This window comes from Arachis hypogaea, chromosome 18, assembly GCF_003086295.3.
Source record: "Arachis hypogaea cultivar Tifrunner chromosome 18, arahy.Tifrunner.gnm2.J5K5, whole genome shotgun sequence".
Classification (NCBI taxonomy): Eukaryota; Viridiplantae; Streptophyta; class Magnoliopsida; order Fabales; family Fabaceae; genus Arachis; species Arachis hypogaea.
Genome location: NC_092053.1, coordinates 124,966,489 through 124,988,980, shown reverse-complemented (window position 1 = coordinate 124,988,980; position 22,492 = coordinate 124,966,489). Strand labels below are relative to the sequence as shown.

Sequence of the window (22,492 nt, the reverse complement as noted above, 5' to 3'; positions counted from 1 at the left end):
TCCATATAGTTACTACTGATATCCTCCTCCATTGAGTTCACCAGCCATGTCATCACCATGGAATTTTCGGTATCCCACACATTATATTGTGTGTCAGTGACGTTAGGCTGGTTTCGCTCACCGGTGAGATATCCAATCTTCCCTCTTCCACGAATGTACATCTGAACTGATTGAGACCACCTAAGGTAGTTTGACCCATTTAGTCAAAATGTGGTGATCTGAACTGAATGGGAGTCACCACTAACTAGTACCCGTTGCTCAGATTTTAAATCTGATGGAGTAAGAGCTTGTTTGGGTGAGCTTCTAAGAAAAGATCTTTTTTGGAGTTATCTTTTTTTAAAAGATCTTATGGAAAAGTAAAAGTAATTTTATGTTTGGGTATCTCATGCAAAAAGATCTTTTTATCTATCAATTATGTTTAGGTATAACGATATAAAAGTACTTTTTTGTTTATTTATTAGATGAAAAACATCTTTTTTTAAGAGAAAAAGATCTTTTAAAAAAAGATATAAATTACAGCTTCTCAAAAAAGATTTTTTATTTTTTATTTTTCTAGTGCTTTTACTTTTACTACTAGAAATTTGCCAAACACGCTAAAAAATAAAAAAAATCTTTTTTCATTGAAAGAAGATCTTTTTTATCAAAATAATGGCGCCCAAACAAGCGCTAAGAGTGGTGTTCTCCTTTTGTTCATGATTAATGACTGAGGAACTGTCAGCCATATCTATAAATCAGAGGCACAGTGCAGAGATTCTGCTCTGATACCAATTTGAAGTGTCTGGATAGAGAAAGTCTAAGGGGCCAGCAATTTTGTTAAAATTTGGCCAGCACTTAACCATCAAAAGTAAAATAAGTAATTTTGCACTATTAGATGTAATCTCCCACCATTAAATACACACATGATGGTTGATTGATGGCTATATATTACAATTTCTGCTGGCCTCCTAGCACTCCTCGTCTGGATCTTATGTGTATTTAAATGTATTGGAAATTATCTCTTTATAGAGGAATTACAGAAATAGAAATAACTAGAAAATGAAAAAAATATTAACCTAAAATAAAAAAAAAATTTCTAATTATAAAATTTTTAAAAATAAGCTAAACTAAAACTGAAAAAGATATTATAATTAATTTTATTTACAGAAAATATTCATGAAATAAATTAGGAATATGATTTTGATTTGATTTAGTCAACAATTTTGTATAATATTTTAATTTTTTGTTATTGAATTTGGGGTTAATGAATCTAAAAGGCATGGTCCCATGTTGGATTTTTAATATAGATATAGGGAATTAGATTGGAGTCATATTGGAAACTATTTTGATATGTTCTTCTATATTCTGTATCTCTTTCTTTCATGTTCAGCTAACTATATCCAATTATTTTATTTATTATTTAAAAAAAAATTGAAAAAAAAAAAAAAGAACTACCCTCTTCTGCTGCTGCTGTGCTGCATGTTGTTAATCTCAAGCTCCTTACTTGTTTTGATAATCATGTTTGCTTACTCAACAATTTGTCTATTCTTTCCTCAATTTCATTTTTTGTACGCATGAATCGCGCGGCTCTAGCTCCTAGGGTTCTAAAGTTTCCCTCTTCAGCTAGTTTTAATACATGCATGTAAGGTGTTGATGTGAGCTGTGTTGTAATTATCTCCACATCCATAAATCCTTGTCTTTTTCATGGCATTCTGCTTCTGCCCTAGCTACATTTGATTTTCCATGGAATATAGTATATATTAGCATCTTATATTATTGTGGGAAGGTAGATATTTAAATCTGAAAGGGGATTAAATGTTAATTATTTAAATTTAATTTTGATTTAGGACAGGATACTATGGCCTTGTTTTGTTTGGTTCATGTAGCCATGCAATGTTTAGTAGTTGTTGTTGTAGTGGTGGTGGTTTTTATGGTGACACATAACTACACTTTTGATTAATAATATTGATGGAAGAGGTGAATTTTCTTTCAGATTTCATGCCTTTGAAAATGGATCCTAATTTCAACTCCAGTTTCCTCAATGGATTTAGATTCAGCCAAGTTCCCACTATCCCCAATGTAGAGGAACAGTGCCCTGATCCTGTAAATGGGTTGGAAACCATGAACATGTGCTTCTTTTCTTGGCTGCGTGTTCTGCTTAATATTATATTACTCTAACTTGTCTTTGCTTGCTGCTCTTGCTTATTGCCACGTTGTTTTCTTTTAGATGAGTTATATGAATCTCTGACTTTGTTTTCTCTCTTGTTTGGCTAATGTATTACTTCTACTTTTACTACCAGTTGCAATTGGGCCTCAAACTGATCTGCTAAGGACTCAAATATACTCAAATAGCAATCTAGTGAGTTTCTCATCCTCTTGGTTAGTTTGGTTCATTAAAGGTTATCCTTTGCATTTCACTTGTGTTTTCAGCTGCCTGGATGTTAAGTATATTGGTTAGAAGAACTGGGCCATTTCCAGCAATTTTCTGTCTTAGATAACTGATACTTTTAAAATATATTCTTAGAATTTTATGCTCATTTTTTATTTTTGATATAGGAAGAAGGCAGTGTTTTACAGTGTTATTGAAGTATATTGTGTTTAACTAAGATGTAGAAGACACAAATCAAACTATCAGATTTGTTATTAATTAGATTTGTGTATCTATTTTTTTTTTTTATTTTATTAATGCATAAATCTGACTCTCAATTTGTGTAATAATCCAAAGTAACTTTCATTTATATTTTATAGGAAATCAATACTACTTTATCTATGTATGTATCTGATATGTTTCCTGCAGCCATTTCATAGGGTTATGGTTCCGTGGGAATTTGAAGTTTTAGATCCATTTGGTTTCTCTTGTTAAATTTCAGCACAAATTTTTTTATATATTTGATGTGTCGCAGGAGATATCCAGAAGTTATTTGAACTGATCGTGATTACTTTGATCCTATATTGATTTCATTTCAGAACATTTTGTCCCTTGAGGGTGGTAACTGATTCTTCTGTCTTGTGAAATACATTAGCATGGAAGTCTCATTCTTTTGTTATTTGCAGATAAATACATCCTTCAAATTTTTTTGCTACAGTTTTTAAAGATACAGAAGTAGTTGAACTTTTGCTTCAATTCTGACATCTTGTTTTGTCATCTACAAATATACAACCGTTTTGAACTTGTGGTTACTGGTTAGTGATATTCTTTGCTGAACGAGTAATGATTATTTTTTAATTACTATTTAATTATTATTAACGCAATGGCCTAACTTGTGTTTAGTGATATTGGGCTTTGCTTGGTTGTGGCCTGAGCTGAGAATATGTTAGAACCCCTTTGCATGAACTACATTGTTTTGAGGACAATACTGTTTTCTGGTACAAAGCTTCATTAATGGCTGTTTTGCATGAACTACAACTTATTTGTTTGTGCTGCAGTGGAGCTCAGGATTGATGGCTCCATTAATGGTGAGACAATAGCACATGCTACCATAGGAGAAGTTAGCAGTAGCTTTGCTGATGAAGATAAAATTGCTAGCAGTTCCTTTGATCCAGCTTACAAACAAGATCAAGATGGTAATATAACACAAGATTCTTCTGGAGGGGACACAATCCCCTCAGGAATTCCTGCTGTATCGGTTGTGTCAGCTGATGAGCCATACTTGGGTCAGGAGTTTGATTCAAAATTGTAAGGCAAAGGGCAGAGACAAGGGTCGGTTGCAGGGCCATGATTTTGGTGAGGAAAGTTAGTTCCGGTAAATGGGTTGTCACAAAGTTTGTAAAGGAGCACACACACCCTTTGACACCTGGAAAAGGCAGAAAGGATTGCATTTATGAACAATATCCGGTTAGTTAATGTTCTTCCTTTACTGAAATATGTATATGATAATATGTGAGTTCTTGGTCTATGCCTGATAGAAAGATTGCATCTGGAACAGTGCTATCAACTATCTGCGCAGCCCTCACAAGAGTTTGAATTCAACAGCTAATACTAATGAAGTTCCCATCTTATGCCTTTACACAGTTGATCCAAAATTACTTTTGAGTGAACATTCTCAAATACAAGATTCATTCTTTCTAAAGTACTTCATGTTTTCAGAGTGAAAATATAGTTTCACAAAGATGCAAAAATTAAGAATATATATATATATATATATATATATATATATATATATATATATATATATATACTCACCTTATCCCTGAATTATTAAGATGTTCCAGAGTCATAGTCATATTTGCAGTACTATTAGTAATAAGATAAACTTGTCTTTTATTAAAAAGAAAAAGGAAAAGGCTCTTATAGATGCATTTGTTTTTCTCCGTTAAACCATGTCCTATGAAGAAACTTAAGTGATCTTTTGAATAATCTCTGATACTCGTATTTGGGCTTTCTCCACTTACTTACCTCTGTTTTTTTCTTTTGCAATTTTCAGAATGAACATGATAAAATTCGAGAACTATCTCAGCAATTGGCTATAGAGAAAAAACGGTGTGCAGCTTATAAAAGGCAACTTGAATTGTTATTTGAACACATTGAGGAGCATAATAATAGTCTTTCAAAGAAAATACAGCACATAGTACGCAATGTGAAGGAGATTGAAGCTGAAGAACAACAGCGTCATAGATAGGTTCAACTATTAATTTCTAGTATTTGAGGTATTTCACCGGATGAAACACAATCAATGACCAGTGTTGAAGGTGCTACTAGGAAAAATCATGCAAGAAGTATATTTGCTGACCAAGGCATGGATTGATCATTTTAAATAGTTATTATGAACAACAGGGGCACAGAGCTGAGCTATATGCTGCTCGTGTTGCAAAGTGCTTAGCTGCTCTGGAGGGACGTGATAAGGTTTATGTGGATGACCTGAAAAAAGCTGTAAGGTTTCTTTAAGTGCAAGTTTCGCACATCAATGTTACTTTCTGATAACTTATTTAACATTTCTTTTTTGATACAGGTAGAACTGGTTATTCTTCCCCAGTCAATTGTTAGTGAGAACCCACCAGAGCAGCAAAATCAGCAGCCTCCCCCTCCACCTCCACCTCCCCAAAACCAAGAAGGCGATGAACAGAATGAAGAGGAAGAACAAGAGGTTGAGTAAAGCATCTTTCAAGTCAACAAAACTTTGATTACAATATGTTTTTGAAAGCAATAGATGTTGGCCAGAAAATATATTAGCCATTCCTGTCCAGTGGGTTTCCTAATTCTTTTAGTATCCACCTTGTTGTTCTTATACAATTTTAAATATTTTTCATTCTGCACAGGATGAAAATGATAAAGAGAATGAGCAGCAGCAAGAGCAATTACTTGAAGAGTTTATCTTTGATGCTGAAGATGGCTTGGTAGATGAGATGAATTGTCGGGCAAAAAGGTAATATAAAAATCAGGTGAATTTGTCGGGCGAAAAGGTTTTCAAAAATAAGATTTAAAAAAAGATAAGATAAATTGAATTTTAATATTATATGAAATTTTTTTTAAAAATAAAACTAAATTATATTTTTATATCTTTAATTAATTTATTTATTATATATTTAAAGAACATGCATTAATTTTTTATATATTATAAATTTTAATTTTATTTTTTTTTATAATTTCACATATTTATTTAATTAATTATGAGAACCTCAGCAAGTTAAATTAATAATTTGCGGTTAAACCCATGATCTCATTAAAAAACTGTTAAAATTACTTTGGAAGTGGCGGTAAACTAACATCTTATTTTGACTTTTAAAAGATAATAAGATTAATTAAATATTATTATTATTATTATTATTAAAATAAGATAAGAAATAAGGATAAAAAGATTAACTCAATCATATCTAAACGAAGAACCTAAGATAGCATGTTGAGTTGAATAAATATATAAAATTTCTCAATCTTTTCGGTGTTTTGCTGCTAACAAAGACAGATTTTTCTTTAAATTCATGCTTATTCGCAAACCTTTTATTAAGAGTCAAAACTCAAGATGTTATTGTTCTTTTGAGCTAGACCAGTTCGTTAGCTCTGGGGGTGGCAATCTCATTCTTCCTGCTCTAACCGCTACCAGTCATCAGAACCATCCGGACTAGGAATAATCCATTTTCTTTCTTCAGATCACCTCGTCTCACACATTCACTGTGATGGACTCTTGTGACAAGATGAATGGAGGAGCTGTGAATATTGTTTCTGGTGGTGGTAACAAGAAAGGGAGTGATAATGGCAGCTGCTGCAACTGCCAAAAAAGTCGATGCTTGCAACTTTATTGTGAATGTCTTCGTGCTGGAAATTTGTGCAACAATTCTTGTACTTGCAAAGCGTGCGAGAATAATGAGAATAACAGGGATAAAGTGTATGAGAAGAAAAAAGAAATAGAATTACGTGATCCAGAGGCGTTTCAATCCAAGATTATTATTGGTGGGAACGAAGCAGCAAGGCACAGAAAAGGATGCAACTGCAGGAAATCAAAGTGCAAGAACAAGCACTGCGCTTGCTTCAGTGCTGGAGTTGGCTGCTCTAATCAGTGTAAATGTGACGATTGCATGAATGAGTATGGAATCGTCAACAACCAACAAGTACATGTTTTGACTAATGATAGTAATAATAATGGCAGCAACAACAATGGCAGCAACAACATCACGGTGGATAATGGATCATCTCAATTTCAACATCTATTTCCCGAGAATGATGACTTCTTACAGGTATAATTTCTACTAGTATTGTCCACAACAGTTTAGTGTGTGTTTGGATTAGAGTTGGTTAAACTGAAGTTTGAATGAAAGTGATTTTGTAAAATTGATTTTGGATAGAAGTGAGTTTGTGCCAACATGATTTATGTTTGGCAATTTTATACTAAAATTGATTTTGATAAAATGAAATTGTTTGGATAATATTAATTAAAATCACTTTTAGATAGATAATTAGTTAATTACTAAAAAATTATAATATTAAATTATAATGTTATTTTTTAGTATATTTAATCCTTTTTTATACTTCTTTTAGTATATTTTTTATATAGTATTTTTTATAAAATTCTATTTTAGTTTGTTATAATTTTTTATTATTATAATAAAATTAATATTTATTTATTAAATTAAAAATAATATATAAAATAACATATTTTAGTACTTTTTATGAGTATTTTCAATAATCTTATTTTGTTTACTGTTTTGGGTTCTAACTTTTTACTAATTATGTTTTTATTATTATTTATGATTAATTTTTTATTTAATTTATCATTTTCAATAGGAACAATAATACAGATGATAACAAATTAGAATAATAAACAGTGAATAAGAATTATAATAATAAATTTTACAATGTCAAACAAAAAAATATTTTATAATTTTTTTAGTATTCTCAGTATTCTTTTATTTAGTATTATTTTAGACTGTAAAATTTTATTACTTATAATTCTATTGTTATGTATGATCAGTTTTTTATTTATTTTATTATTTTTAATAAGATTAATAATTCATATTATAACAAAATTGCAATAACAAATTTATTAAAAAATCAAAATATAAAAGAAAATACTAAAAATTGAAAAAAAAAATTAAAATATTTGAAATAACTTGAAACAAAATTTGAAAATTTAAAATCACGTTGAAGTGAACGCAGAAGCAAGAGTTTTTCTTCCAGTAAACATGCTTTTAAGCTGCAAAATCACTTCTGCGTTTAGAGGAAAAAGGTTGCCAAACATAAAAAACAGCATTCAAAGAACTTCAACGCACTTTTATCCTCTCCAACACATTTGTCAAGTACATTACCTAGTTATATTTAATTAAATTGCTTTACCATCAAATTTAATTTTTATATATGTATATCAGAATATGCAGAATTCTGAATCAGATATGGATAGAATTTTTAATGAGGTAGAGCAGGCGGCAGATTATTATTATCATGGTCAGCAAATGTCACTGAGCAGCCACAGCGAGAATGAAATCAACAATAACAACGTGAATTTGCCATCAAATCAGCAAGATAGCCATGTTCCTGCTGCTGTTTGTTATAACTATAATCTTTATGGAAACATTATTCAAAACAATGTTGCTGCACCTAATTATATTCAGCATCTTACCCCAAGGCAGATTTCTCCAGTCGAATACAACAACAACAACACTATTGATGATCTTGATTTGCAGGGACCATCATCATCTTGGTTCTATGGTGAGCCCTCTTCCCTTCCTAGCTTCTTCACTGACACAACAATTCAGGATAGTAATCAGCAGTATAAACCGACAATGAATCAGAGTGCACAGCATCTGACAAACACGCAACCACATAGTCATCCTAATAATAACCGCCTTCCATAATGCGAAACTAGAACAAGGGTATGAGTTTAATTATTATGTGTGGATTTAAATTTGTACATCATGAGTTTAAAGTAATATGTGATCAAGACGACTATTGTTCATTATTTCTTGGTTAATTATTGAGAGTTGAATTTTTTTAATTGGGTTTTAGTTAAAAATTGAGGGTGTGTTTGGTTAAAAATTGAGAGTTGAAAAAGAGAGAAGCGCGTTTGAGTCTTTTGAATGTCTTAGGCTTAGTTTGGTAAAATTTTTACTTTTCAAAAGTAACTTATAAAAGTTAACTTTTAAAAGATGGCTTTATAAAAGTTGTAGCATTTATATTTGGTAAATCAAATTAAAAATAGCTTTCAATAAGCATAAGCAACAACAATTGCATTTGATAAAATAGTTTTTAAAATTTAAAAATACTATAATAGACATAAATACAAGCATTAAATTTAAAAATTAGTTAACATATGAAGTTATATTAGACTTTTAAATTTTAAAAAGTACAAGCCAACTTTAAAAAGCTCCTTGTTAGGTGCTTTCAAAAGCATCCCTAATTTTTAAAAGCTGCAAGCACAAGCACTTGGACTTTTTAATTGATCAAACACAAAATGAGGTGCTTGTACTTTTTAAAAGCACAAACACCTCTCCAAAAAACTTTACTAAACCAAGTCTTAGTTTTATGTTTGGTAACTTTTTTATCCTTTGAATGCAGAAACCCACTGATTATCAAAAGTTACAAATCCTAGTTTTTGCGCTTTCTTATGTTGGACTGAAATTTATTTTTTATATACCAATTATGTTTATGTTTATTATTTTTTTATAATTTTTTTTCAATACTCTTATGCATATTATTTTTTATAAAATTTTTATTATTTTTTTTATTTATGAGTTTTTTACTCTTATTGTTATTTATTTTTGTATGGAATATTTTTTTTGCTTTGTATTATGATTTTGTTAATCTTATCAAAGTATTTAAAAAATTAAAATTTATTTAAATATCTAAAATAAAATTATAAAATAATATAAAATAATTATTTAAATTCATTTTTTTTTATTATTTTTTATTTAAAAGTGATTTTGAATAATGTAATCCAAACAATATTTCGTTTACCAAATATAAACTACGTTAATACCAACTCATTCTTAATCAAAATCAATTATATATAAACTTTTGCCAATGAAGTTAAGATTTTGACATATTTAATAAAAGCAACACCCTGACTATCGATAATATTATCAAAAAGCGATGACATCTTTGTCGATATAACTATTAAAGTACCGACAAGTCTTTCGTCTATTTATTTTGTTCATCTTATATTAAAAAATCGATAATATAGCTGTCAATTTTAATAGTTATATTTTTTTATTATTTTTTTCACTTGAAAATAATAGACAATGCAAATAAACTTTTGCCTATAGTATATAATATGGTGAATGCTACCCAATCCCCTCTAAAATAACATGTAAGTTACCCTTCATTATGTGTCACATTGTAATTGGTCCTTATCTTAACCATAGTTGGGACGTCAACGTCATCGCCATCTACTGCCCTCCCACACAACCTCTCTTCCCAGTATAGCCAGCGCCTCTTTTTGCCATGGATCACTTCTTACCCACATAATTAATGGTTAATTTGGTTATTAAATTTTTTTATTAAAAAAATATATCTTTATTTAATTACGTGATGGAACATATATTTATATGTAAAATATAATTAAATAATAAAGTACGAATAAATTAAAAATTAAAAGAATAAAAATACTATAAAAAATACTTATAAAAAAGTTAGATTTTATCATTTTAAACTTGTGTTATTAATTTTAACAATTTATTTTTTTAAAATAATTTATGTACGATAAAAAATATATTTTTTTCTGATTTTAATTATATTTTTAAGTACTCTAAATAGAGTTATTATATTATATTTTACATATGAATATATGTTCTATCGTGTAATTAAATAAAAATTTGTTTTAATAAAAAAATTTAATAACCAAACTAAACATTACTTAGGTATGTATTTCATATTTATCTCTTAAATATTTATACAATTTATTTTTTAAACTGTTATATTGGTCTCTTCTCTAATATAATACACAAAATAAATTTTTATAAAAATAATTTGTTTAATTATTAATTAAATAATAAAGTACTAATAAATTAAAAATTAAAAATATAAAAATACTATAAAAATACGGTAAAAAAGTTGAATTTTATTATTTTAAATTTCTGTTATTAATTTTAATAATATATTTATTTTTTAAATAATATATGTATGATAAAAAATATGTTTATTTATTTGGAGTACAAATTTTATTATTATATTTGTATGTTCATGATTTTAATTATACTTTTAAATACTTTGAAAAGATTTATTTTATTATATTATATTTTACATATAAATATATGTTCCATCACGTAATTAAATAAGGATATGTTTTTTTAATAAAAAAATTTAATAACCAAATTAACCATTAATTATGTGGGTAAGAAGTGATTCATGGCAAAAAGAGGCGCTGACTATACTGGGAAGAGAGGTTGTGTGGGAGGGTAGTAGATAGCGATGACGTTGGCGCCCCAACTATGGTTAAGATAAAGACCAATTACAATGTGACACATAATAAAGGGTAACTTACATGTTATTTTAGAGGGGGTTGGGTAGCATTCACCATATAATATCTACCATTTATAAAAAGTATCCATATTTTTTATCTACGGTGATTATTTTTCACAATTTCATATGCAAATAGTGTTTTGATACAAACCATACAAAAATGAACTAAAATGATTGCTTATTTACCAAAAGATTTGTACATGGTAAGCAACATCGAAAAATGGAATGTGGTTCTTGTGTTGAATTACATCTACTTTTTTTTTTTCCACTGTTCAGGTGTTGGGTTAATACCAGTAGGGTTATGAGCACATCCATGAAGTAGCACAAAAGTTCCTTCGGAGGCTGCCTATAAAAATGGAGTAGCATACAATTAGGCAAAATAGCACTTCCATACAGAATAGAATTGAGCTTAAAAATTAAATGAGAAAATTTGTGTTTCTATTTCTTATTCAAATTTCTATCACTAAATCAATTACTTGACAAACACAATTTTACAGTGCAACAACATATCTTAATCAAAAGAATGATATTGATTATATACTTCAAGTGAAAGTTAAACTTGGAAACAATATATTAATTTTGATAATAAAAGAAGAAAGCATAACAGGCATAAAAAACTAAGATAAATGAGCAAGAAAGGAAAAGATTAACTAGAAATTACAACAAAACACAGTTCTTAATTCTGAATTAGGATATAACCTTAATAACTTCTATCATGCCCTCAAAATCCAAAACCAACTGTCCGGGATCAAATAACGGTACTCAGTTTCTCAAGTTGTAATAGGGTGTCCTATCCTTACAAGCTGCAAAATTGAAGTTACTAGAGAAGGTTCTGAAATCTAAACTGATGTAGATCCAATGGTAACACTAGAGAAGCAACTAGTTTGTTGAAGCAATGGTTTCCCTTAGCCTTAGCAAATTGGAGATTTCAAATTGCACCAAGAATGTTACCACTCTTCAGGGAAGATTACATCAAGTTTGCATCATTCAGATCATTACAAACCACATGTGCCAATTTTAGTGTTTTGTTACTGTGACTATTAGGCCTTTAAGTGTGACTATCTCAATTTTTTGTTACATCAAAGTGAATGTATTTTTCTTTATCAGTTAACTTGTACTGTGCTATTCTGGTTATTACTAGCTCCCTTTTTTAATGTTTCATTAAATCATCAAGACAAGGAGGAATCTGTTTTATCTTGCATTCATTCGCACTAGAAGAAAATACGTTTGGTACAATTGGAAGATGAACATTGATACTTGACTAAAAACTGACAAAGAAAATTCAATAGGACAATAGTATAAGTTCAATATTTGGTGTATTGTACCAAAAGGTTTCATTGCTCTGATTGAGCCTCAGTAGGCTAAGTACTTTCCTGTAAAAATAAAATAAAAAACATCTTGTTCAATATTGCAATAATGCAAGGGCTATCTGTGACTTATACTTAATTGCTTGCAGACTAAAGATGGTTCTCCCACAATTGGTGAAGCTGTATTAAACACCTTTGATCATGATGCTCCTAAAGAAGCATATTGGTATTGGATTGGTTTAGCAGCTCTTATTGGTTTTACAGTTTTGTTCAATTTTCTCTTCACCCTTTCACTAATTTACCTTGATCGTAAGACCTCACACTCTAATTAATCTTAATTTCTATTTAATTACTTCTATCACTTACTCACTAACTAACTATCTATTTTTCAAATCTTTTGTTAGCCATTGAAATTAAACAAAATACTTTTTAATATTAAATGGAATTTTACATAACCTAATCACTAAAATTATAATCATTTAGGCAACTGATTTTTTATTTGCTCTCTTATTAATTCTATTTCTTAGACAATTGATTCTTGCCACGTAATATCATTAGAAAGTAGTTCTTCTACTTTACCTTCACTCATAACGGTATTCTTATATGTGGTGAATAGTAATAAAATTTCAATTCAGAATAATCTTGATGGCAATGTTAAAGAAATTATTGTGTAGATAGTGTTTGCTGTTTTATTGTGTATGATATAGTAAGTGATAATAAAAAATAAATATAAAATGTGTGTCAATGTATATTTTGTTGCTGTTTTTTTTTACTCCTATTAGCTTCCTCCTTTATTGATATCAAGAATTTGTTATAATTAATTATAAAAACAATAGCAAGCTATATAAAAAAATCACATGTGAAAAAAATAAAATTAAAACTGAGATTTCATACCACACACAATATTAAATATAAATTTAATAATAAAATAGAGTGATAAAATGATAAAAAAATGGAAGAAATATATGCAATAGGTGATTCAGATGGAACATTGTTTTAAAATGATAGTGAAGGGTCAATACTTCCAACAGATGGAATATTGCATGAAAATGATGGTGGAAGGCCAGTGCTTCTAACAGATAGAACCTTGCGTGAGAAAATGGTGGTGGAGGGCCAGTATTTTCAGCAGAAATAAAAAACATTTTCACAGAGCCAAAAATGAAAATAAATATTTTTTTATTTTGAAGTCAATTTTTTTAGAGAAGTGATAGAATGATTTATCAAAGAAGAGAAGTCATATATTTCTAATTATTAAAAAAGTTGTGAATTAACTTCTCCAAAGCTTAAAAAAATTTTGGGCAATTTACGCGTCTAAATTGTTTGACCCCAATATTACGCAAATACATTGTTTCCAAATTCAATACGCAAATGCATTGTTTCACTATTTTATGTAAACCGCTACTGGCAGTAGCGGTTTACAGGTGTGCATAAACCGCTACAACCAGCCGCGGTTTATGTGTGTGAGTGTGTGTGTAAACCGCTGCTGCCAGCAGCGGTTTACGTGCGTGTGTGTGAGTGTAAACCGCTACTGGCAGTAGCGCTTTACGTGTGATGGGCTGAATGGGGCTGCCTATATAAACCATAGAGGGGCCAAATGTGGAGAGGTAGAGTGTTATTCACAAATGGAGGGGGAGGATAGTTTTGTGGCTCTGGTTCACTGCTCTGGAAAAATTCAAAAGAGCAAAAGGCATGGTGTAAAATTCACAGATAGAGAACCGCTTAGTGTTTTTATCCGATCGTCGAATACGTTGGCGGAGATTAAGCAAAGCATATTACGAAAGCTCGGTACCTGTGGGACGAAGTGGGTAAAAAAATTATTTTACAAGATTCCCATTGACGTTGTCTCAACTGGTGTGAGATATGAGACCTTCGTGATTGGGTCGGATGAAGACTTGCAGGTCTTGTTTCACTGCAGGCGTAGTTTTCCGGAGGTGAGGATAACTGAGCTGTTTGCGAAGTTGGAAGATGGTGTGGATAGCTCTGGAGCATCGGCACCTAATCCTCAGTCGACCCCAACTGGTGGTGCATCAACATCGATGCCTGTGGTAGCAGTGGCCGTTCCGAATACGGAGCCCGAACGTGTTGGGGCTGTTCATGCATATATTGGTCATGTTGTTCCTGATTTTGAATGCGATGCCGGACCGGATCGAGTTGAGAATGCACTGTTTGACGATGATTTAGATGAGGAGCCTGTCGATATTGGTGGGGATAGTGATGATGATATTCCAAGAGGTGGACGTTCAGCCCATGGAGGTTCCGGTTCTGCATCACAAGAGTACCCTCCCCACCTCTCTTCTTTGAACTTGGAAGTCGTCGGCCAACAGCAGAATGTAGATGCAACATTCGATGGGCAGGGCATGCATGATGGGACACCTATGACTGAATTTCAGATTGGCCAATCTTTCCAGAGTAAAGAGGAAGCCGTGTTGAGTGTAAAAGATTACAGTATTCGGCGTGGAGTTGAGTACAAGGTTATGGAGTCCGACAATCTGAAATACCAAGGGAGATGCAAAGAGTTTGGTAACGGGTGCACGTGGTTGATTCGAATAGTCATGCGGAAAAGGAAGAGCACATGGGAAGTTAGGAGGTACAACGGTCCGCACACGTGTATGGCCACATCGATATCAAGCGACCACAAGCAGCTTGATTATCATGTCATTTGTGCGAGAATCTATCCGTTGGTTCGAGCTGATGCGTCGGTGTCGATCAAGGTGTTGCAAGAGGCAACATAGGCGACTTATGGATTCCGGCCTAGTTATCGGAAGGTGTGGTTGGCGAAGCAGAAGGCAGTAGCGCAAATATATGGCGATTGGGAGGAGTCATATGCTGATCTGCCTCGGTGGATCCTTGGGGTCTCATGCACGATGGAAGGTTCCATTGCTCTACTAAAGACGTCCCCGGTTAGGGTGGGTGACCAAGTTGATGAAGATAGAGTCTACTTTCATCGGATGTTTTGGACATTCCCTCCGTGTATTGAGGCATTCCGCCACTGTAAGCCGCTCGTAAGCATCGATGGAACACACCTCTATGGCAAGTATGGCGGGACATTGTTGTTGGCGATCGCTCAGGATGGTAACTCGAATATTTTGCCTGTTGCGTTTGCACTCGTGGAAGGGGAGAATGCAGAGTCTTGGTCGTACTTTCTTTCGAACCTTAGAAGGCATGTCACTCCACAGGAAGGTATTCTCATGATATCCGATAGACACAACGACATCAAGGCTGCACTAGAGTCTCCCGATAGTGGTTGGCAACCTCCACATGCTTATCGGGCATTTTGTACTCGGCATGTTGATGCAAATTTTGCCCTCACTTTCAAGGGACGGGATGCGAGGAGGTGTCTGGTGAATGCCGTGTATGCGAAGACAGAAGCAAAATTCGACTATTGGTTTGATATAATGAGGACGGAGAACCCGGCCATGTGCGACTGGGCAAACAGAATGGAGTATGAGAGGTGGACACAGCACAAGGATGGGGGGAGAAGATATGGTCACATGACCACCAACATTTCTGAGTGTGTGAACTCTGTCTTGAAGGGCACAAGAAACCTACCGGTGACGTCTCTGGTTAAGTCGACATATCTCCGATTGGCGGAGTTGTTTGTTGTCAGGGGTCAGACGGCAGAGGCACAGTTAGGGTCCGGGCACCGGTTTTCACAGGCAGTAGTTAAGGCCATTGAGCGTAACCTGAAGGATTCGAGGTGCTTCACCGTGACTGTGTTTGATAGACATCACCTTGACTATATAGTGGCTAAGACGACGCCCACCGGCAAATTCTCTTTGGGTAGCTATCGGGTTTCTCTTAGGGATCGCACCTGCGATTGTGGATACTTCCAGGCGCTGGACTATCCCTGTATTAGTCTTCGTGATTTAGTTCGTTTGTATTAGTCTTCGTGATAAAAAGTGTGTCTGTTTGTATGAGTTATGAGTTTTAAGTATTCTTCGACTAAATGTTAATGTTAATATAAGTAGTTATTTATCAGTTTACTAGATATATCGTATTTTATTTCCGTTATAGCTGTACTTTCGTTCAATATAAAGTAAAAACTAACCAAAATAAAATTCATCCAATGACAATCAAAATAAAGTCCATCAACGTTAAAGTAAAGTAGAAACTAACCAAAATTAAAGTCATCCAACGAGAATAAACATAAAGTGCATCGACATAAACATAAAGTAATAACTAGCCAAACTAACTGTCATCCGAAGAGCATACACATAAAGTCCATAACCAGAACATAAATAACATAACGAGAAATGAAAAACAACAACACACGGTCTTAATCATCGCGATCATCCCTAGCTGCATCATGAAAGTCACCAAGGAGATGAGATCCTGTCCCACATCGGGCGGGACGCCTGACTTGAGTCGGTCGGGCCGCCTGCTGTCCAATGTCATCACCTGGATGGTCTAGACCAATCGCGGACTGGGGGGTTCCCCCCATGGTGAACCACGTATCCAACGGGCTACCTGCAGGCACATTCAAATCTACCACATACTCACCCTGATAATCAGCTGGCTGGGAATGCATATCCGTCATGTGTGGCTGGTAAGCTGCGGTCTCCAAATGCACCTCGGGCATCTGCGGCTGGTAAGACTGGCCACCAAACTGCACGTTGGACGTGCCAGCATCATCCCTAATCAAATCAGCAAAATCTGCGTAAAATCGTGGACTCACCAGCTGATTATCTAAATCCATAGTCATCGTCGGCGTCTCAGGCTGCGCATACATGTGAGAGCTGGGCTCTGGCATCGGAGAGTAAGATCTGCTGGTGAATGTCCCCCCTCCAGCCTGAGTCGCTGCGGTCCCACTAAACCCACCACCAAACTGGTAGGATCCGCTGTTCTCCCGCGTCTGGCACTAGACCTACGAACACGGTGATCGACCTCAGCTCTAACCTCTCCGCCTGCATCATCCTCCTGCATCGCATCATGTAACCATCGCCACTCTCTCCCGGTGTCCCTAGTACCAACACGACGGCGTCTCTCCACACGACGGTTATCCGGCATATCAGGTAGCTGTGATCTGCATGGGACCTGGGAGGATCCTCTCTGAAACGCCTCTGGAGGTATCTGGGTGCCTCTGGGATCCGCGAATGCAGCCCCCGGACTAAGGAACCGCTGAGCCTCGCGGAACCACCAATCTAGGTAATCAGCAGATGGGCCAGGATCTGCCACTCGATCAATGGAAATGACTGCATCAACTCGGTTCCCCTAGTGCAAATGCCAGACCTGATTGTAATGGGGGAACCACCTGTCCCCTCCCCTCCCGTCCTTAGCATGCAGCCAGTCTACGTTCAAAGCGTCCTCGGGGATATGCTGTACTCCATCCAGCTGTGGAACAACCCTGTCAACCTGATGCCACTCGATGACCGCAAAGTATATCAAACTGGTCACCGCTCGCCATAGGCGACTATGCTCCTCTGTAAGTATCTCTGGATGGACAACGGCAAGTACATCAAGTGCGGAGTAGGGCTCCCATACAATCTGAAATTTCAAAACTCATCATACATTACAACAACAAGTATATATCTAGTCACGACTAGATAGCAAAGCAAAAATGAAACTCTAACTGCTATAAAACTTACATCACGAGCAGTCAATCGATCCAATGCAAGCCGATACCTTATGACTCTCTGCTCCTTTCCATCGTTAGGAGGTAAGTAGGCAGACCACCTAAATTTAAGTCATATGAGACACAAACTACCATAAAAACGCCAAAGAAATTTGTTAACAGTAAAAAAACATAACGCATACCTAGATGCCAGCGGGAAAGAGAAAGCCTCAAACCCTTCCGGCCTCAAAGATGAAAACCGCCAGAATATCCAACTCTGTAGCAACTGGAGCGGGCCCACAAGATTAGTCACATTTCTGTTCGCTACCCGACACATGCATCGGTACAGCCATGCCAGAGCGGCCGACCCCCAGCTATACCTCCCCATGTCATCAAGGTTTGCCACAAATGGCAACCATCGTATATGTACCTGGTTCGCACTCTTGTCCCCAAATAACTGAGTCGATAACAGCATCATGATGTAGGCCCGTGCGTAGATGCGGACAGTCTCCTCGGTCGCATCTGCTGGTAGCACCCTAAACCTATCGCGAAATCATGTAAAGTGTACTGTCATCTGCTTGACCTTATTCGGTGGAGGCCGCTCACCAAATAGGTCCTCAAACCACTCCCAAGCTGGTCGGCCACCCTCCATGTATGTCTCAAACTCACCAAGGCAACCACTCACAGCCTCCCCATCCACAGGCAGCCCTAGCTGAAATGCCACGTCCTGCAATGTCACTGTGCATTCTCCGAAAGGCAGGTGGAACGTATGCGTCTCAGGACGCCACCTCTCAACGAACGCACTCACCAGTGGCTCATCCAACCAGAACCATTCGCTGTTTAGCCTTGCCAAATGGTACAATCCAGCCCTCTCTAAATACGGGATGATCCTATCATGCTTTTAGTCTTGAGGAATTGGAAATACTTGAAAATTCTATGCAAAATCTTGCTCTAAAATGCATCAACACCACTTTTTGACAAAAGATGCTTTCATGGCTATAATTTTTTATACACTACGAATAATTAATTTCTTTACTGCTATCCTCTGTGTAAAATAAGTATGATAAGATTTTAGAGTTAATTTTTTATGGCTATAATTTAGTTAATTTTTTGTTATAATTTTTTTTAACTTTTATTTTTTAGAGAGTAGTTAAAATTTACAATTTAATTAAAATTTAAAATTTAGAGTTTAAGAATTAACAAATAAGATATATAATTTATAGAACAAAAATAATTTAAAAAAATGTTAATATTGACTATTAGTTAAAAGCAACTATATTACACGTATACCAAAAATCAGTCTCTAATTCTTCACCCGTATATATATATATATATATTGAAATATAAAATATACATTTAAAATGAATCAAATCTATAAATACATAGCCAACGAACTATAATTCAAATGGCATAGTTTTTTTACTAATTTTATCTTTTATTTTCTTTTTTGTAAGCTCTTTAATTGTAATTTTTAATGAATTTTTTTTTTGTTTATATGAGTTTTTTCCTTCTATTTTTTATTGTACTTTATTTTTGTTTTGCATAAAAAAAATTTATTTTTTGTTTGAGTCTATTAAAATTTGTAGGTAATTCTTGTATATTATATTTATTATTATAATTTTGTTATAATATGAATTATTAATTTCATTAAAAAATAAAATAAATAAAAAATTAATTATAACTAATAATAAAATCATAAGTAATGAAATTTTATAATCCAAAATAGTACTAAATAAAGAAGTATTGAGAGTACTAAAAAAATTATGAGTAATATAATTTAATAAAGTATATTTTGATATATTATTCATATATTATGTTTATTTTTTATATAAAGTATATTTTGTTAATTTTTATATTTTATTTTTAATTTAATAAATAAATATTAATTTTTATTATTATTTAATAAAATTTGTTTAAATATTCATAAGAAAATAATATAAAATAATTATTTATATTCATATTTTTTTGTAATTTTTTATTTAAAAATAATTTTGAGTAATATAATTCAAGCGATATTTATTTTATTATAATCTATTTTGATATAAAATTACCAAACATAAATCACGTTAAAACCAACTCACTTTTAATCAAAATCAATTTTACAAAATTATTTTATACAAACTTCTATTTACAAACTTCAATCCAAAATTTCAAATACACATAGTAGTTAATTTTTTGTATGCACGTAACATTTTTGAGCTAAAAGATATTTGGTTGCTGATTCTTAAACACAAAATTTTATGATTGTTGTGGCAAGCTTGAATTTAAGAGATGCTATATAGCAAAAAGAATCATAAGAAGGTAAAACAAGAAGGAGAAGATGAACAAGAAGGTAGCGTTTGGTGGAGAGACAGAGACGGAAAGACTGAGACTAAGAGACAAAGACTAAGAGACAATGATTGAAATAAATCTCAGTATTCTGTTTAGTGCAAAATGGGAGACAGGAATTGAAACAAGAATAAAATTCAAATTTAATTTGCACAAAAGATAAAATTGGAATTAATTAATTGAAATGAAAGTATTTTACGTATAAAATGTTATTAAAGTTTCAGTCTCCATCTCTAAAAATTTCAGTCCCCTGTGTCCCTACTTTTTGGAGGTACTGAAATACTAAAATTTTAGAGACAGAGACAGAAATTTTAGTATCAGTCTCTGAACTAACAAACACAATATTGAGTCTCAGTCTCTCAGTCTCTGTCTCAGTACCTCAAAACAAACGCTACCGAAAAGAAAAAGAAGACGATGATCATGATGATGAAGAAGAGGAGAAATAGGAATTTTGAGTTATGCAGAATTTATCAGAAAATAACACCGAAATTTTTTAACCGTTACACATAAGTTTTTCAATTTTGACACCAAAATTTCTTAATCTCGACACAAGTTCTTGTTAAAAGGGTGAAACAAGAATTATGAGCAACATATTGATGACTTTTCTGAATATAAAATTTACATTCATGTATTTTTGCGGATAATTGAATCTAGTTTGTGTGCTTGTTTTGAACTGAGTTTGCTTGTGTGCCGTCATTATTAAGTTATTTTGGTGTATTCTGGATTTAAATAAGGTGCAATTGATCTATACTTGTTTTGAATTGTATTTGTTTGTGTATCATCATCATTAAGTAATTTTGGTGCATTCTGAATTTAAATAAGATGCACTTTGTCTCATTGACTTGGATTTAGTGTAATTAGTTCATGCAAGATAATTATAGTACTTCTGCTGTCATTTAATCCATATTGATGACTTTTTATTTAAAATTTACATGAATGTATTTTTTTTGTAGATGATTGAATATAGTTTATGTGCTTATTTTGAATTGAGTTTGTTTGTATGCTGTCATCATTAAGTAATTTTGGTGCATTCTAATATTCTATATTTAAATAAGGTTCACTTGGTATGTGCTTGTTCTGAACTGAGTTTATTTGTGTCGCCATTATTATGTAATTTCAGTGCATTTTAAATTTAAATAAGGTGCACTTGGTCTTATTGACTTGGATTCAATGTAATTAGTTCATGCAAGATAATTGTAATGCTTCTGGTGTCATTTAGTACATAAAAATTGCAAAACACATGAAAGTTATTATACGTATAAAAAAAAGATGACGATGATAACAATAACAATATTAATAACAATAATAATAATGGCGATGATGATGAAGATGGAAGAGAAGGAGGAGGAAAAGGAAGCTAGGATGAGGAGAAATTCAAATGAAAAAAGGAGGAGGAAGTAGAGGTAGGATTCAACGGCAACATGGGTGAAGAATAGCGTATGCATGAATTTAAAACTCTTGAAACAACTTATTGGGAATAAGACACCATTCCCCCTTGAGAAAACACCTTTGACAAAGAAATAAAATAGACACAATTACAACACAAGAATTTAACGTGGAAACTCCAATTACCGGAGAAAAAAACCACGGCCGTTGTCAAATGACAACCAGAGAATATCACTATGTGAAAATTGTTACAACACATAGACTTCTTTCTCTCTAATACCGGCACCCCAGTACACCCACACTCTCTCAAAGCAAATATCTAACTACACCTCACAACACTCTCTAATCAAAGAGTACAGAGGAAAAGAAAAATCAGATACAAGCTTAAAGTATTTCTGACTGGTGCAAAAACAAATGGAGAACTTAGCCTCATATTTATAGCCTAGGCCACCCACTCCATTTGCTATCATAAGCAATGTGGGACTAATTCAACCAAATCCTAACAATCTCCACCTTGATTGAAATAGTCACACATTTTCAGCTTCCATTGTCAACACCGACAATTCTTTGCTGCCATTGTCTATACCGACAATCATAGTTCAGAGAACTATCATACTCCACCATGAAAGTATACTCACTTGGAATTAGACCACTCCAAGCATTTCGTCTTGGTACAGATCGAAACCTTGCTGAAAATTCATGGTGCAACTTCCAAATTGGCTTTTCCTGGAAGTTCTTCAGCAATCGACCTAACTCCGCCACACACCTTGCATCTCAACGCCAACCAATGCCCGTGTGCAATTGTGGACCCGATTGCCACAACTTATCCTTATCCATGGCAGTGCGGTAATACCATGAGGATACTTCTTGTTAGGGGTGTGCATGGGCCGGGTGAAACCGGGTTTGATGTGACCCAGACCCGACCCGAAATATATACCGGGTCTATTTGTTAGACCCGAACCCGATCCTAGACCCGATAAAACCTATACACTTTTGGGCCACGATTATACAGGGTAAAAATCGGGTGAAAACTGGGCCGTTAACATTATATTACCTTGA

The 22,492-nt window shown here is 33.4% G+C and overlaps 2 protein-coding genes and 1 long non-coding RNA gene across 6 annotated transcripts; all 3 read left to right on the top strand.

Moving 5' to 3' along the window:
* Positions 1–1,306: 1,306 nt before the first annotated feature.
* On the top strand, positions 1,307–3,569 carry LOC140173108 (uncharacterized). Of its 2 annotated transcripts, none has more exons than XR_011875943.1 (6): positions 1,307–1,618; positions 1,970–2,087; positions 2,277–2,335; positions 2,880–2,965; positions 3,063–3,159; positions 3,403–3,569. It is a non-coding gene; the product is annotated as an uncharacterized lncRNA (long non-coding RNA). The 2 variants fall into 2 exon arrangements; XR_011875944.1 differs by having other exon boundaries at positions 1,309–1,618; positions 1,970–2,079.
* A 1,026-nt stretch (positions 3,570–4,595) lies between these two features.
* On the top strand, positions 4,596–8,399 carry LOC112771247 (uncharacterized). 3 transcript variants are annotated; one of them, XM_072224237.1, is made up of 5 exons: positions 4,596–4,846; positions 4,926–5,060; positions 5,233–5,339; positions 6,061–6,645; positions 7,774–8,399. In XM_072224237.1, exons 4-5 carry the CDS (start codon positions 6,088–6,090, stop codon positions 8,257–8,259), a joined length of 1,044 nt encoding a protein of 347 aa, XP_072080338.1. In that variant the 5' UTR covers positions 4,596–4,846; positions 4,926–5,060; positions 5,233–5,339; positions 6,061–6,087; the 3' UTR covers positions 8,260–8,399. The 3 variants fall into 3 exon arrangements, with proteins under 3 accessions (XP_072080338.1, XP_072080337.1, XP_072080336.1); XM_072224236.1 differs by having other exon boundaries at positions 5,962–6,645; XM_072224235.1 differs by having other exon boundaries at positions 5,957–6,645.
* Positions 8,400–15,032: 6,633 nt separating this feature from the next.
* On the top strand, positions 15,033–16,052 carry LOC112770454 (uncharacterized). Its single transcript, XM_025814808.1, has one exon. It carries the CDS (start codon positions 15,033–15,035, stop codon positions 16,050–16,052), a length of 1,020 nt encoding a protein of 339 aa, XP_025670593.1.
* Positions 16,053–22,492: the final 6,440 nt, after the last annotated feature.